At 40.4% G+C, this 17639-nt stretch overlaps 1 protein-coding gene across 1 annotated transcript; it reads left to right on the top strand.

Moving 5' to 3' along the window:
- Positions 1-212: 212 nt before the first annotated feature.
- Positions 213-9078, top strand: ormdl3 (ORMDL sphingolipid biosynthesis regulator 3). Its single transcript, XM_012877038.3, has 4 exons — positions 213-521; positions 3729-3922; positions 4441-4592; positions 7679-9078. Exons 2-4 carry the CDS (start codon positions 3749-3751, stop codon positions 7812-7814), a joined length of 462 nt encoding a protein of 153 aa, XP_012732492.1. The 5' UTR covers positions 213-521; positions 3729-3748; the 3' UTR covers positions 7815-9078.
- Positions 9079-17639: the final 8561 nt, after the last annotated feature.

Raw genomic sequence — 17639 nt, 5'->3', positions numbered from 1 at the left:
GGATTACTTGAAAGGGGGCGTAGTCCGCGACGGCTCACCATATTAGACGCTCATTGGTCCCCTCAGACCACGTGACGCCAGTCAACCAACCCCTGCAAAGTGCGATGAGTAAAGCCTCAGCGAAGACGCGAGTCCCTGCGAGTGAACGCGTCGGTGACAGGCTCTTTTTGCGGACCGTGCCGTGTTGTCACCAGCTGGCGTTGTGGAGGACGGCGTGGAAGCGGAGTACCGGTGACCCGCGCCTCTCCGAGCGGATGGTTCGGCCCCGAGCGGCCGCCTGGAGCTGAGGGCCAAGCAGGAGAGAGACTGATGGAAGCGCCCGGACCTCTCCCGGTTACATAACTGAGCTCATCGATTGCACAAAACCAGGGATGACGGACTGTTGGCCCCGGCCGGACAGGTCGGAGTTCAACCCCTCTCTCCGCCCCCGCAAGGAGCTCATGAGCTGAGGAAGAAATCAGCTCGTCTTCACTCCAGCTGTGTTGGCTGCAGGATTCAGTCTGAGGTCATTTAGTTTGCAGGTAAATACATTTAAAAACATGCCGGGACGAGCCGAGGTTGTTTGCTGGGAAGGCTGTTGATCTACCTTTCAGGACTTTATTTTCACCTTTAAATGCAACTTTAATAATAATAAACTCTAAGTTTTGTTTCCTTAACGAAAACTGATTTTTATTTTATTGTTCTTCAGTGCAGTGCCTTGCAAGTATATTTACATCGCTTGAACTTTTTTGCATTTAGCCATATTCCAAACGCAAACTTCACTGTGTTTTTATTTCTGAGTCATTTTCACCCTTTAACAGGTTTTCTGCCTGGATTGTCCTGTATTTAACTCCATTCATCGCCCCATCAACACTACTGGGGGGGCATCATATGGTGCCACCACCACGTTTCACAGTGTGGTGTGTCCAGGATGAGATGCAGAATTAGTCATCATCATCCATGTGATGGACTGAGCATTGCTCCTTGAGATGTTAGAAGTTGTCCATGTTATTCTGTAACCTAACCAAACTTGAAACTTCACAGCTTTCTCAATGACCTGCTGTGTTCCCTGGTCCCCCATGATGCTGTTTGACTCACTAATGTACTGTAACAAAACCTCGGGGGGGCCTTCACCGAACAATTGGATTTATGTTGATATGACTTAACATGCAAGCTAATTAACTAACGGTTATTTCACCAGGAAATGTCAGCTTTAAATAGGAATCTCTTATGAAACAATTCGAGCCAATACTGGCAGCCACACACATGGCATTCATAGCAAAACACAGAAAAAAAAATAGACATTCGCCACACTCATAAATATAATAATTGAGCAACCCTCAGTTAAAACATTTACAGAAAAAATATTCCCTCTCAAGATCTTTACAGGCAAACTTAAAACCATTTAGTGACGGCAGCACTTTTGAGTTTACGCTTTTCTGTGGTTCGATGCAGATTCAGCAGAAAACCGAAAAGATTTCCTTTCGAGTTCAGTTCGGACTTTAGGCACGTAAAGTGAAAGTAGGTTCTCCCAACAAAGTTCCCACAAATAGACATTAATTATCAATAAGGTGACTTCTGAACGCAGCTGGTTGCATCTTATTTAGATGTATCAATGTAAAGGAGGTCATATGCGAATACTTGTCGTACTTTTCAAATTACTATGTAAAATATTTTGAAAACCATGCGTGAGTTTTCCTTCAACTGCATAATTATTCACTAATTTGTGCCGACCAGTCACACCCCAATAAAAATCAGGACGTTTGTTGGTCAAAACTTGACAACAACAAAAAAAGTTAAAGAGGTGTAGATAACTTTGCAAGCCCCTGGGTGACGTGTTTTTAAATAATTGAATAAACATGTTTGAAGATTGGGACCCTGGGATTTGTTCATAAAGTACAATTTCAGTATGTAAAATTCATATTCATATTTCTTGTTGTTTTCCTTGATTTTGATTTTTACAATCCATTTCATCAGGTGTGTTAGGCAGGTTTTCAAAAAAAAAAGTTGCCGGGTAAAAACAACAAATTTTAATAGAAAAAAAAAAAAACTAAGAACACCAGGATCATGGCATTTGAGTGAAACATCAAAAATATGGAGTAGATGGTGCATCTCAGTTTATATTAAAGCTGGAGATGCACCAACCTGCATTTAGGAGGATGCATAAAACAAATGTAATAACATGACGAAAGCTCTTCAGATGTTAAAGGAAAATTATAATAAATACAAAAGATCATAATTATACAGAATTACTAATGTCTGGGTAAACTGCAAGTGAATGCATGACTAAACAAAGTCCAGTGATTCAACCAAACGCACTGTGGAGACGGATTGTTTCACAGCCCTGGGCCAAGACCAGATAAGGCTTGTTCCCTTTGACTTCTCCGACTTGTGCCTGGAATGACTAACTAATTCTAAGGAACTCGTAGGAACAGAGACACTGACAAACCGAACGTTTAGGCAGAAGATTAGGGAGCTGTGCTGCTGTCTAACCAGTCACTGATTTATTTGGGTGGTTTTCAATAAGTTCTTGTGTTATAAGCTCATTTCTTTCATTCAGTCAAAACAATATACTTGTTTGTTTCAACTATTTCCTAAGTTAATGAAATGCTTACTCAGCAAATTAGAAAATCATATAAGACCAAGAGATAAAGCTGTTTTAAGACAGAAATGTTATTTTATGATCATGTCTACACAAACATAGTTAAGGTTGCTGTCTGGACAGTTGTTCCCCCACAAGATGGTTTAGCCACAAAGGTCATTGCTTAAGTATAGCTGGCTGCTCAGTATTCGAGCATGTTAATGGAAAGTTGAGTGGAAGGAAAAAGCTTGTTTAAAAAAAGAAAAGAAAGGAAAGGTGCACAAGTAACAGGAACAGCCCACAGCCTTAAGGGGATTGTGAAGCGAAGCCCGATCAGAAGTTTAGAAGGCTGGAGCCGGACCTTCAAAGCTCCTCACAAACAGACTTATTCAGTACATGAGCCGAAAGTGTTGCATTCGTGGTTTTAGGCTATTTCTGAAGCAGAGATACCTCAAGTGTCTCTGTTGTGTTGAGAAAAAAAATCACTGCTCTGTTGCCTAATTGTCTAACGTCCAGATGTCAGTTGAAAATATATGTCAATTAAATTTGGAAATTGAGTCAGGAAGAGCGGAGAGGCACAGGGTCCAAGTTGCTTGACGTCCAGTGTAAGGTGTCCACAGTTGGGGTGTCTAGTTGTGTTTTTATCAAGTAAAAATTAAAACAAACTCCAAATCAAGTGCATCAGAGAATAAGCAGCATGTTGATGCTTTTATTGTGCCTGAAGAAATTACGCGTTTTCCTTTTAAATACTTTCAATGAAATGGTTTTAAAAAAAAAGATAATCCGATTTATGTTAGTATTTGACCAACTGATAAAAAAAAAATATATTTTAATCTCAACCACTGGCTGAAAAATTGTTGCCCAAACCTGTCAGAATTTCTTTTTTCTTCCTTTAAAACTTTTAGCAAATGTTATTAAATGAATGTTCTACAAATACATGATGATCATAAAAAGGGGGACACTATTTAATATCGCACAGGACAATTTGACATACAATAGTCATTGACTAATATATTTCGAGCGTTGCGAGAATTGGGATACAAGGATTCTTGAAGGTTTACTTTCTGTAGCCAGTAAATTGTCTTTTTTTTTATTTTATTTTTTTTATATCTCACTTTCAGCTTTAAACAATTGGCTTTCCGTGTTTTTTTTTTCCCTACATTTGCAGCGACGTCAGCGCACAGCACCATGAACGTGGGCACGGCGCACAGCGAGGTGAACCCCAACACCCGGGTGATGAACAGCAGGGGGATCTGGCTGTCTTACATCCTGGGCATCGGCTTGCTTCACATCATCCTGCTCAGCATCCCCTTCGTTAGCGTCCCCGTCGTCTGGACCCTCACCAACCTCATCCACAACCTGGTGAGCGGAGCAGAGCGCACTCAGGCGCCACCACCATTATGGCACGCTCTTTGGGAATAGGCTGAAGTCGGGTTTACACCGACATGCAAAACCAGACATTTCGTTTTGTTTTGTTGCAGATTAAATCACGTAGAGGTAGACTCTATACTGGATTTCATTTAGGCATATCAGAGTAAAGGGGGCTTAATGTGAATACAAATGCAGATTTTTATCTGTAAAGCATTTAAAAAACCATGTATCATTTCAGTCTAACCTCTTCACAATTATCCACTGCTAAATTATATTGAAATTTGTGGTCGTAACCAGATAAAATTTGGTAAACGTCTGGCAATATGAGCCATGTGCTTCCAGAAGCATTTGTTTACTCTGTCTTCTAGTCCTAAAAAATGCCAAGCCACAACTTTTCAAACTCAGTTTAAACTTCAAGACCCCGAGGAAAGGCCGGAGTTCTCATCCTGGCTGGATAGTTGTCTCCTATTTCTATCTCTGACCCCCTGCTTGTTGTGTGTTTGTCGCAGTGCATGTACCTCCTGCTTCACACGGTCAAAGGGACGCCCTTCGAGACCCCAGATCAGGGCAAGGCTCGCCTCCTGACCCACTGGGAGCAGATGGACTACGGCGTGCAGTTCACCGCGTCGCGCAAGTTCCTCACAATCACGCCCATTGTCCTGTAAGTGACATGCACTCCTCCTCCTGCTGCCTTCCAGGTTGTAAAGTGGGTCAGTGGATTAGGATGGTTACCATCCAAGCCCACAAACTGTCAGAGGGCTTGGTTTTTTTTGCAGGTGCACCCGTAAGTGCTTTCCTGGCTTTTTCTTCCGTCGTTATCGTGGGAGTTCAGTTTACAGGAGGCACTTTGGTTTCCTGGATCTGATTTGCAGGCTCAGCAAGAATTACTGTAACGAGAGCAGCTCTGCAGGTGTACGCTGTGCCTCTGTACGCGCTTGTCGTCTCGTTTTGCAGCCAACGGGAAGTGGCTCTTCGTGACAGGAACGGCACAGCTGCAAGTGTTGTTTTTATTTTTATTTTTTTTTCCTAAGATATAATCTTAATGTTTAGTTTGCTTGATCAATCTGGTGCAATTTAAATCAGCTGCTCACGGTATCTAGGCATGTTTCCACTAGTATAACAAATGATACAGTAATTGGTGGCAAGATACAAGTTTTTGAGGCTGAAAGGCCTCTTTGCCATCACCCTGATTTTTATTTTTTTTTGGGGGGGTGAAATTTTTTTCTTATAACAGATTCAACTCAGGACTTAGTTGGAGTCCTGTTCATTATCAGTAAGAGCAAACGTTGGTAAAATTAAAAGATTACTTCAAACCTAAATCTGTCAGGGGTGTGAATAATTTCAGTCTTTACGTTTATGTTTCCTCTCAGCATATATTGGACTCATTTGTTATAAAACCAATACCGCCATAATAGACTGTCTTCTTCACCATGGGCTTTTTTTATAATAAGGGGCCGGGCTGGTCTCCTCTGTCCACACGAACACTAAATCACTGATGCATACAAATTTATCAGGCGATTCCTTCTCGTGCTCCCATAGGTACGGACTAAACTGGTGAAGAGGTCTTTTCGGTTCACGGCTGCATCAGCCTGGAATCCATTGCAGGACTTCATAATTTAAAGCTCTTGGGAATAAGTACATCTCATGCTCTGTGCTGCTGTTTTGGTGGGGTAAAAGAAGGATATACTCTCTGTTTCTTGTTCAAATAGTGGTGAAATTGAATGAAACAAATACCAGATTATAGAAACTTTGATTTAAATCTTTTAAAATATCAAATTAGGTATCACCCATCTTCAAGATGAGTACCAAAAGCTACTATTTGTCCTGAGGGAGACGGTGCTGTTTTATGGTTTTTAAAATAGCAGTTCATGAAAAGACAAAAAGTGCAACTGTATAAAGGGCAAAGGGGCAAAAGGATATTCTGCAAATGACATTAATTGGTAATGACTGGCAGTGACACATGTTTTTAAGATATATATCCTGGGACAAAGTGACATATGCTATCAGAGTTGAGCTTCCTTCTTAATAATTATTGTGTTTTACTCTGACATTCATATGTTATGAATATTGACGTCTGGACCAAATCTGGACTGACAGTGACCCATTCTTTTCTTATTCGTATCTGCTTTTTGAGATTTGACCACTGGATCTCATTTAATTTTTCTGCTGCAGGACCAGACTTTTAAAGTTTGGATCTTCAAATGACTTAGTCACATTTTCCTTGTGACACGGTGCTCCAACACGCTGGAGAAAACACAGATCGTCACAAAGTTGTTATCTGCATTCTGATCCCGCTCTCTATCCGGGGTCATGTTCGTGGGGAGAACTGTATGTAAGCTAAGCCTGCTAACTTGAACCAGAAGCTGACCCTTTTCAGTTAGTTGTGTTAAAACAACAGACCAAACTGTTTTTAGCTGCTGCTTGGTTAATTTGAAGGGTTTAATTTAATTATGCATTTGATTTTTGCTTTGAAGTACCAGAAACTTAGACTTAGACAACTTTAGTTGTCATTTTGTATGCAAAGAGTGCGTACAGAACGAAATTCCGTTGCATACAGCTTGTAAATGGCAGTAAAAATTAAATTACAGTATAAGGTGCAGCAGTGATTTAAAAGTAAACAATTTAAATGTGGACAATGCAGGAGAAGTCACAGTGTACAGGTGAGTATTTTTAAAAACCATTTGTATGTACAGAATTTGATTGTGCAAAGGGCATTTGTGTAAGAATGCATTTAAAAACTAAGAGTTCGGCAGCATTTGTAATGCTAGGTTGAGATGCAATGATGCAAAATGTGCAAATATGCAAATGTTGTGCAGAAAGGATAGAAGTTGGAATTTTGAGTGGGAAACTCAGACCTGAAAAGGCTGCCATTTCGTCATAAACCAATAAGGACAAAGTCTTGTTTTATTTATTTTTTTTGCTGCCTCCGGTACTTTATAGATCTATTTTTCCCCCTCCGAACAAACGGAGGCTTTTAAAAATCAGTCCAGCACTGTGGAACCAGTGGAGGGAGGAGGAGGAAATCTGAAGGGTCGAAATAGAGCGTTAACACGCCGTGTGTGATCACGGACCACATCCGTGCCTTATCACCTACAGTATAGACTTGTAGAATTAGAGATCTCACAAACAATTATTTACCAGTAGAGGCACCTTTCAAACAGTGGAGAACGTTTCCAGGATTGGCCAGGCTACCAAAATCACTCCAAGAGCGCATTGATGATTCATCCAGGAGGTCACAAAGGAACCCAAAACAACATGACTTGCCTTATTTAAGGTCCGTGTTCAAGATTTATCTTTAGGAAAGAGACCAGGCACCCGCTGAGCAAAATCAAAATCTCTGGAGGACAGGAAAAACAAAAGTAAGGTTTTGAAGTGGCTTAGATAACGTCTGGATTCACGACTGATTGAAAAAAAAAAAGGCCAATCTTGCTGGAAAACCCTCCGCTGTGTCTGAATAAAATGTTGGAAACTTGTTTTGCTATAAAAGCTAATGTTAAGGTGGTTAAAAACAATTATCTAACAGCTGCAGAATAATCCTAAAGCAGTATGAAGTGTTTTCCCCCAAAAAAACCACTGCATCTGAAAAAAGTGTCCCAGAGCCAAAAGCTTTTGGCCTGAACTTTAAGCTTTAGGCCACGGAAAACTGCCAGATTGCAACAAAACAAGCTTTTATATTTCACGTGTTACTGAGGACTCCTTGAACTCATCTTCTCTGTCTCCTTCTCCGTCTCTCCCCTTTTGCTTCAGGTACATATTAACCAGCTTCTACACCAAGTACGACAGAGGCCATTTTGTGGTCAACACGGTGTCCCTGCTCACCGTGCTCATTCCCAAACTGCCGCAGCTGCACGGCGTTCGTATCTTTGGGATTAACAAGTACTGACAGCCTGGAAGAAGAAGAAGAGGAGGTTTAACGTCCCCCGGGGACTGCTGAAGAGCACACAGCGCGTTGGTCTCTGATGAGGACCTCTGGCAACCTTATTCTACCAGAGAGCTCCTCAAAGGAAGCCTGCTGAGGATGCTGCCATGGCACCCAATCAGAAAGCCTCCGAGGAGAGAGAGAGAGCACAGGAGGAGCGTGTCGCGTTGCAACAAGCTGTGGTTTATCCTCTCGCTTTACAGACACTTTAAATCGCAGTTAAAGATGAAGCTTCTGACATTTCTGAAGACGGTGCGCAAAAAAACAAAAAACAGTGCCATTTCAGTCGGTTGGCACAACGAGGGAGTTTTGTTTTTTTCTTTTTTTAAGTCTATTTTTGTGAAATGATACAGTGTTTTATTTATTCAGCCTTGCGCCATTCGGCAACTTCGTCCCCCCATGAGGTTTGTGGCTTCAGCGGAGAGCAACAATACCGACATGGCCGGGGCACTGGCGAAGGGCTGCAGAGGCGAGACACAAGAAACCGCCGAGTTTTATATTTGGCTCCTCTCTGCTCTGCTGTGCTCGGGGTCAAGACTGGGTCGCTGAGGAGCCCTTATTTTTATCTGGCCTTTTCCATATTTGGAGAACTCTTGTCCTGGTTTCCCCCCGTACGGAAAGCCCTCTGGGCACAGTACGCTTGAGCAATCCTGAACAGATCAACAGGCCCGCAATCTCATTTAAGAGATAAGATTTCGGTTCCTGAAATACCAACGAGGGGACGCAGTTATCCCGTAGAGCTGCTTGGGATCTGTCCTTTCAGCTGATTCCTGGTGACGAATCACAGACTTCTGATTATTTGCAGCATAATGTAATCGGCTTACAAAAGGCCAAACATTATTGAAGATGTTTTGCTTATTTACTTCAGAGATGCGCAGACTGAAATTCAAGACATATGATGTTTTTTTTTGTTGTTTTTTTTTGGTCAAACCCGACCATCAACCATTTTTGACGTGATTCCTTTGACTGGAAAGTGAAGTGGTTCTTCACCCCCTGCTAGCAGCGTTAAAAAGAAATGTTTCTGTAAATTCATCTTTTATTGTAGCAGCATAATGTCACTGAGCAAATGTAAAATATCCTAGCTTTAATTTATTATATATTGGTTGGTATATATTCATGTTGAGAAGAAATTGTTTGTAATAAAATCACAGGTGCCTCGATCTTTGGCACCACTGCTGTCAAGGAAAGTGAAAAGAACGAATAAAAGGATTTCTTACTAAAATATTAATCCAGGTTTTTAATCCTTGCCATTAAGTAAGTAAGTAAATAAACCAGGGAGAAAACCAAATCTCTCCTCTTTGCGCTTGCTTGAACAAGCTTCAATGGTATTTTCCTTTTTCTGCTCATGATCTGACTCGTTTTGTTGTTTGGTGTGTTTTATATTCTTTTGCGGGGACATCTCAGCGTCTCCAAAGCCACTACTTTTAGGGCTGAATGGAGCGGTCCGTAGCCGAGTGTGAAGTGGAACGCACGTTTTGACAAGGTTGTGCTAAAGTGCATCGACTCATAGTGGACCTTAGTTGACACCCCACGTAGAACAGCTTAGAAATGGATCACTGGGCACCGCACCTTGAGGTATCGGCCCCTGACCAGATAGTGTGGGTTGTTTTAATAGAAAATGGGGACACGTTTATCATTGCTATGGTTCGTGGATTGCCCCATCCACACATTTCAGTATGATTGGTCAGTCTTTGCCTGAAGGGCAAATTTCTTGGTGTCTTTTTTTTTTTTTTTTTTTTTTCTATGAGCAGTGGTAGGCATGAGCAGGAGATGGATGGATATATTGACCCCTTGTCTGCAGTAATGCAGGTGCTGCTCCAGTTTCTTGTAATGTGATGGTCATGAGAAAGCGACAGCAGGAAATAAAAGTCCAATACTTAGAGATCAGGTAAGAAGCTCCATCATTCTGAGTTTCCCCACAATGATCTGGGTTTTGGTCAAAGACTTGTTACCCCACCGACCTGATCCTGGAGGAGTGGAACATCTGGATGGTTGGGATTTCAGGGTCCATGGTGCCACATAGTCTAGCCAAGTGTCCTGTGCCTTTTTTGGAAGAGAAACAGGCCTACGGCATTTTAGATCCTCCACCATACTTATGAGTGGGCATGAGGTCCTTTTCTACAAATTACCCTTTTCACACAAGCCTCATCTGTGTTTATGTCTGGAAAGCTCAGGTTTACATTTGTGATGGGAGGATATAAAAGGAAACTTCCTGGGATGCCCCTTTTAAAAAAAAAAAAAAAAAAACCCAGCTGGCCTGTAATCCAACGCTCATGGAGTGGCTAAACGTTCACCTTGTTTAGCACTTTTTAGTTATTGCTTGGACCGTATACGTTTAGGCCTATAGCTAAGCTACGAAGATCACCACACGTGCTTCACTCGATTTCTATGCCTTATTGCTTGCCCCATTTTGAAGAACTGCAAAGATGAATTGGCTTCTGTGTCATGTTATATTAATACAGATTTTATAGTAACTAATGGGGGCAAATAATTGATGCACATAGGACTTCGGTAAAACAATTTTTCTTCAATCTGCCACTGAGGGAACGCTGCTGCAGTAAAAGATTAATTTATTTTGAGTTTTTGTCACACATTTTTTCACTGGGTTAGCAATACCTGCAGGACCACAAGTAAAGGCATAGCTCACCTGTAGTCATAGTGTAATTCTTCTCAGTAAATACTGGAATGATGCACACAGGTAAGGGATTGATTCAAGTTTTTTTTAATGAATATTATATTAAAACTGGTGTTTTGTGGAAGAAAGGACCCATTTCTAAAAGCTCCTTGGTGGTTAAGAGAAGCTTTAGTGCATTACTGCCACCTGGAAGTCCTTGAAGTCATGTGATGGTTTGAGTTGGACATTCCCTGATTAAAACATTCGCTCACTCTAAAAAGTGATCTTTACCAAACCAAATGTCTTATGATCTGAGAAAACTACCCACACTTGTCTTTTTTGAAAGGGGTCAGCTTTCTAACCTCATGTACATCTTCACAACTCATGCGAAAAATTGTCTATGATGTTTCTATTCAATCCATTTTCTTTAAAACCCAATTTAGATGAAAATTGGCAAGTTATCGTCGCTGGCAAGGCACTGATCAGTTTAAAATATATGGTTTTAAAACTGCTGCAGCACATAAAGTGCCTTTCACAGAAACAAAGTCATAAAGCATTGTATAGGGAAATAACAATCAACATATACATAAAAAGCAAAAATAGTATATGTTAAAAGCACAAATGTACATAAAAAGCGTAATAAAATCAGGACTACAAAAAAGGTTTTCAGTTGTTTTTTAAACATGTCCACAGAGTCAGCAAAGCGAAGCTGTAGTAAATGTTCTACAGTTTGGGAGTCACATACTGAAAAGCCCAGTCCTCTCTTACATTTCAGCCCAGTAAGAGGATAAGCCAGGAAATTTTGGGCTTGGGATGGAAGGCTGCGAGGAGCAGCGTGTTTAGTTTGACGCTGATACACATAGTCAGGAGCCTGACCATTTAGAGCCCTGTGTAGGTGAGGACAAGAAGCTTAAATGGAATTATAAAATCCACTGGGAACCAGTGTAAGGAATATAAGACTGGAGGAGATGTGATACAAATTACAGTTTTTTTTTTTAAGAAGTCTGACAGCTGCGTTCTAGATAGCTTGGAGGCGTGGAATAATAAAGCTGTCCAGACCTATAAAAAGGGCTTTACAATAGTCTAGATAATATGACAAATGCATGAATAATCTTCTCTACATCTGCTCGAGCGATTCCTTAAATGAAAGAAACAGGAACAAGAAATGGATCGGACATGCAAGTCAAAGCCTAATAAATTGTCTAACTCCTCTATCTATTTATTTATTTTTTAACTGTGGATTTGGTTGCTGGGCAAAAAGAAGCAACTGTGTGGCAGATTTTTTTCCATGCAGTTCCATGCAGGCTAGGAGCAGTCATCACAGATAAGTCTGTCTTATCTGTGTTTAAAACTGGAAAGTTGCTGGAGAGCCAGTCAGTGACACGAGATGACAGGCTTTTAATCTGGTAAGGTTTAAATCATACATACAGCTGGATGTCATCTGCATAGATGTGACATGAAATATCAGAAAAGCCCTGAATGATACCAGCTAATGGAAAGATTTAAAATGCCCACACAGCACATACACATAGAAAGGTGACTCTTTGTAAACCTCGACCAAGTGCTTGTATAGCTGTGTTATTTCTGAGTCTGATAGCCTACACATGCCGTTTGTATTGCCAGACGATCACGTGGCTGCCTGATGACATCATTGCTCAGTTTGAGATCTGACAACTTAAAATGCTTTGGTGAAAATATTAATGCCCTTTGAATTTTTTTTCACATTTCATCCAGTTTCAACATCAGTATTTAATGAAGTAGCTGTAGAGAAGTTTTATTTTAGTTTTTTTTTAATGTAGAAATGGGAAGAAGAAAATTATTGTTAAAAGAGCCACAAGAAGCGCTGCAACCTGTGTAGAGGAAACATCAGAGCTGTGGAAGGAGCTCTGGTCAGACATGACCAAACTAAGTCCTTGATCTATCTTAAATGTGAAAGAAACCTAACCGTGCACATCTCTCTAAATGCAGCATCCCCACACTGATGCACGGTGGTAGCAGCATTATGCTATTGGGATGCTTATCTTCATTAGGGTGCAGCTAAATACAGCTCAGTCCTGTAGGTAAAGCTATTAAAGGATCAAATTTTAGACCTTAATATAAGTGATAGTTTGTGGAAAATCATTCCTGGTCACAGATTTTCTCCAATCAATCTGACATTGCTTGAGTTATTTTGCTAAAAACATTGGTATCTAGATATGAAAAGCTGGTAGAGACATGCACCAAAGGACACTTGATTTGGAGTAAAATGTGATTCTACAAAGTATCGACTCAGGGGCTTTTGTTATTTACAAACGAAAACCAGGCACCCTTTTCTTTCCATTTCACTGTTCTTGGACTACTTTGTGTTTGTTCACAGTAGAAAATCCCATTAACATTCACGGTTTGTGGTTTCCACGTTAAAACGTTCAAGCTGTAAGAATACTTACATTACTTGCATAATGTGATGTATACCTGGTACAAGCTCCTATGTAATTTAATGATACATTGCTGGTCTGCATGTGAATCAGATTATTTTTTGGCTGTCTGGTATTGGATAAATTCATTAATTTCATGTCTGTTGGTTTTATGAAATTTATTGTGGTTTTAGGTGTTAAGATCTGCTGAACAACCATAGTGAAATACTCTGTGATGGCCTATATTGCTGAAGACAAATTTAATATTTTATTTCACCTTCTTAAGTATGAGTTTGAAGCAGCTTTAAATCTCTTAAAGCTAGGCTTGCCAATTTTTTCAGAAGTTTCCCTAAGTCCCCTTTTGAATAACTGCGCATGCGAATGCTCTTCCGCTTTTCAGGGGGGATTGCGTGAAGAAAATCTCCCAAATCCACTCTGATCTTATTTCTTTCTACTGAGGCCTTCCTCTTCTTCTCATAAACATGAAAACGGTTTGCTTCTTGCATCTCTCAGCCATGTTCAAAGTGTACGGTGAGAGCAGCGGAGCTACAATGAAAGGCTAACACTGAAGCTAACCGCTAAGCTAACCGGCTACATAAACACTAAAAGTGTGCATGCGCAGCCATCAAGCGTAAACTAACAAGGAATGTGCACACACACAGGCGTCACGTGAACACGTCAGAATGATTGGCATGTGGCACAACCAACAGATAAGTTGACAGCCCCAGAACTTGAGGGACAGAGGGGAGTGAGGGCAGGAACAAAGGTCTAACCAATCACTGCTCTTCGCACCGATTACTGACTATAGCTATAATTCCAAATGTAGTGAAGAAATGGGTGCTGATATCCCACATTACAATGTGTTGGAATGTAGAGAGCTATTCTGGATCTTTTGAGAATATCTGTTGTTAACGTTACAATACATTTTTTTAAATTCAGTTGTCATTACCCTTGTCTTTTATCAAATAAGCCAGATTTCATGTCAATTTTTGAACTTTTGGTTATGAGAATGAGCACCTGGCACATTTTCATAATTTCTCTGAAGAAACTTTTGCAGGAACTCATGGCAGAAATTAAGAGTAGCGATCTCTACCGTAAAATGTCAAGGAGAAGGACACCAACAAACATAATTGGATGCAAGAGACAAAATCATTGAATGTCTTAAATTAGTTAAGGCTCCTTTTTTTGGTTTCTACATTAATTTAAGCCCTCTTTTACAAAGTGTGTTGAATTTTATCCGGCTGCAATTTGTAACTTGTGCCACTAGATGTTGCTGTATCACACGCCATGGACTTTAGCTAATTCACTGAAAATCTTTACTGAACCTGATTGGGCACTTTCTTAAATTTGTTTCCCGTCTTTAAGCAGCTCACTCTGCTCGTCGCTCTCAGAACCTTTAAAAGAAACGGACTCGATGTGTCCATATACTGAATGAAGACCTCATGCTGCACCCTATGACCAACATGACCCATTGGAATATGACTGAAACGCAGCACATCTGGAAAACCTGCTTTGCTGTAAATGTAATCAGGACACCATTATGTTCTTAATACTCCACAAGCAGGTTTTCCCTGCTATTTATACACATCTATGACGTCTGGAAATATTTCAGGTCACAAACAGGACACCCAGGCTGTAGGTGACTTGAGATGGGTGAATAAGCTGAATCGGTACTTCCTGAGGTTTGACCAGCCAGCCCCCGCTACTCAGTCTGAAATTCAAGCTCCCTCATCCTGGACGACTGCCTGCTCTTTCGCTCAGAACTGCACATCTTTCAGTTCTCCGCTATCATCCAACTCCTCCGGTTGAAATGACTCCACAAACGAGCCCCCCATCCACCAACCTGTCCTTGTCAACGCTCCAAGTGAGGAACCTTCTACGTAAGACCAAAGTGATGCCGGCTGAGGGTCTGGATGGCATCAGCTCCAGGCTCCTGAGGTGCTGCGCGGGTGAGCTGTGCGGCATCATGGGACACATGTTCAACATCTGTCTGAAGCAGCAGCGAGTAGCTGTGGAAAACCTTCTGTGTGGTACCGGTGCCTAATATTTATTAACAGCAAATCAAATTCTTCACAGTGAAAGATGTGTCCTCCTTCTCCATTGATTTTCTTTTTCTTACTACAGCTGTAAACATTATCTTTTGCATTCTTTGTCAACTCAGCAAGGATGCATCCACTCAAAAATGAGTCGGTGCTCTTTATTTCAGGGATGTAAACGGATACGTGTACCGTACAGGGGTCCTTCTGTCAGACAACACCAAGGGCCTTTTAAACATTCATTGAGTGAAAGGAACAAGGGTGTATCAAAGACGATTTATCATGACTTGGGTTAACAGCTCTGAAAGCAAAAAAAAAAAAAAAAAAAAAAATGGACATTCTAATGCAAACCCTTTCTAGTTTTAAAGATAATCTTCCAAGTTAAATCCTCTTTGGTTTATTTTTTAATATTCAAACTTCAAATTTCTGAAAACTCTTCAAACAAAATGGTTGACATTACTTGATTAGGTTATCATGTTGATAGCTTTTACAATTTCAACAGAATCCCTGTTTAAATGTTCTATGTTTTACATTTAACCACAGGGTGTCAGCTTTAGCGTGATGCTAATGATTGGCGGGTCTGATCATGTGAAATATTCAAAAAACTTGCATGTATTTGCCCATAAATTCATCTAAACATGTAGAATATTTAGGTGAAAATGTGAGTATTTTTGTGGAATTTCACTGAGTATGTAGAGTGCGCCCACTGCAAGAGGGATATCTACACGTAAACATGTAAATGAGACTTTTAAAGTTTCGGATGTGATATTGTAGCCTGTAAATTAGGGGTTTCACTGGTTCTTTCATTGCACAGCAGGTGCTTCTTTCTTACATTAATTCCACAATGAATATTCTCAGTTCTACAGCACCCCCAAGACCCAGGACCACAACACCTGGGTCAGGTGAAAGTTTATAAAAAAATAACCCCAGCTTTGAGCATCTCAAAGAGCCCTGTTCGATCATTTGTCTGAAAATGGAAAAACTGTGGTAGAACTACAAACTACCCTAGATGCTGTCCATCTATAGTAACTGAATAAGGCCGAACAAAAAGTGTATTAATCTTAGAAGTAACAAAGAGGTTCTTGGTAAATCTGGAGGAGATGCAGCGAACCACAGCTAATACCAAAAAAGTTAGAAAAACAAAACAACTGGACTTTTTTCCGAAGTTTGAAGACGTTTCGCTTCCCATTCAGGAAGCTTTCTCAATTCAAAATATCTGGAGTAGTGTGGAGTTCCAAGCTTTATAGTAGTGCCCAACAAATGCCTTGTAATGGCTCAGATAACTTGCAGGTTAACAATGACCTTAACGACTCCCCATTACTAAGGGGGTGGACCTGTTTCGATTCAATTTGCATGTTATCTAAGCCATGACAATGACCTGGATGACTGAGAATCTTCACCAGCATAAAGCCTTACATGAAGGCTTGTTGAAAGGAACCCGCTAAATAACATGTTTGCAACAACATGCAACAACCCACAAAGAGGATGCAGCCAACATGTGGAAGAAGGTGCTTTGATCAGGGGAGACCAGGATTTGACCTTTTAGCTAACTTGCAAAATGCAAGTGCAAATGTGTGGCAGAGAACTAACACAACACACCATTCCCATAATTAAACATGATGGTGGCAGCGTCATGCTTTCTTCAGCAGAGACATGGAAGCTCGTATGCGAAGGCGATGGTGGGAAGATTTATGGAGCTACATACAGGACTTTCCAGAAAGAGAACTCTGTCTGAGGCTGTCTGAGGCTGGAGACTAGGGCAGAGGATCACGTCCAGCAGAACAACGACCCTAAGGACACAGCCGCTGTTATGAGGGATGGAGTCAGACCAAAGCACATTCATGTGTTAGAATGGTTCAGTCAAAGTCCAGATCCATGCCAAATGAATGATTTAAGGCAAGACTTAAAATGTGATGCTCACTGATGTTCTCCATTTAGTCTGACTGAAACTGAGCTATTTACAAACAAGAATCAGCAATAACAATCAGTCTAAAGATGTGCACAGACCTAAAATGCAATTGCCATTCACCAACAGAAAGGATCTGGTTTTTAAAAGTGCCAAAAAAAATTGTCTTTATATATATATTCATATATATATCACATACAGTGTAAAGCAGGTTATACAGTATTTAGGGCAAATATTAAAAACTTAAAATTTACTTCTCCAACAGAGGGCAGCAAATGACTTGTTTGAAGCAACATAAAGCCAAACCCACAGGGGTGTTTGGGTTTTATCTTACTTCAGATCATTGATTTATTCCTCCAAACAGTGTTATAGGCACGTGAAAATTAGATGTTTCCTTCTAACCACCCTCTGTTTGAAGATTTACTTTATCTGATCTAGTGGTAATTTAATTCCTTAGAAATATATTAAATAAACTTAAAAATGTATATTCTAATCATATACTTTATTAGTGCCTATACATTACATACATGTTATACAAATTCAGTTGTGGCCAAATGTGTTTTTGTAAAATTTGCTTCAGTTTTTGTGTCTACTTGAGTGATCAAATGTATACATTGTCAAAACTACAAAACAACTTGAAGACATAAAACTACTCAAAAAGCATATTAATGCTTAGATTTAAATTTCTCCTAGCCCATGAATCACAATGGCTACAATTAGTAACGTTTGGTGCTATAGTTGCTTTTCAGGTGGAATATATTTGCTCTCGTCATTCATGAATCCTAAAATGAATCTTCCTAGAGTGGTGGTAATACGGCATTAAGTAGTCCGATTTGACAT

Source organism: Fundulus heteroclitus, chromosome 10 (assembly GCF_011125445.2).
Source record: "Fundulus heteroclitus isolate FHET01 chromosome 10, MU-UCD_Fhet_4.1, whole genome shotgun sequence".
NCBI lineage: Eukaryota > Metazoa > Chordata > Actinopteri > Cyprinodontiformes > Fundulidae > Fundulus > Fundulus heteroclitus.
Note: the sequence above shows the minus strand (reverse complement) of the source record. Positions and strands in the feature narration are given on the sequence as shown.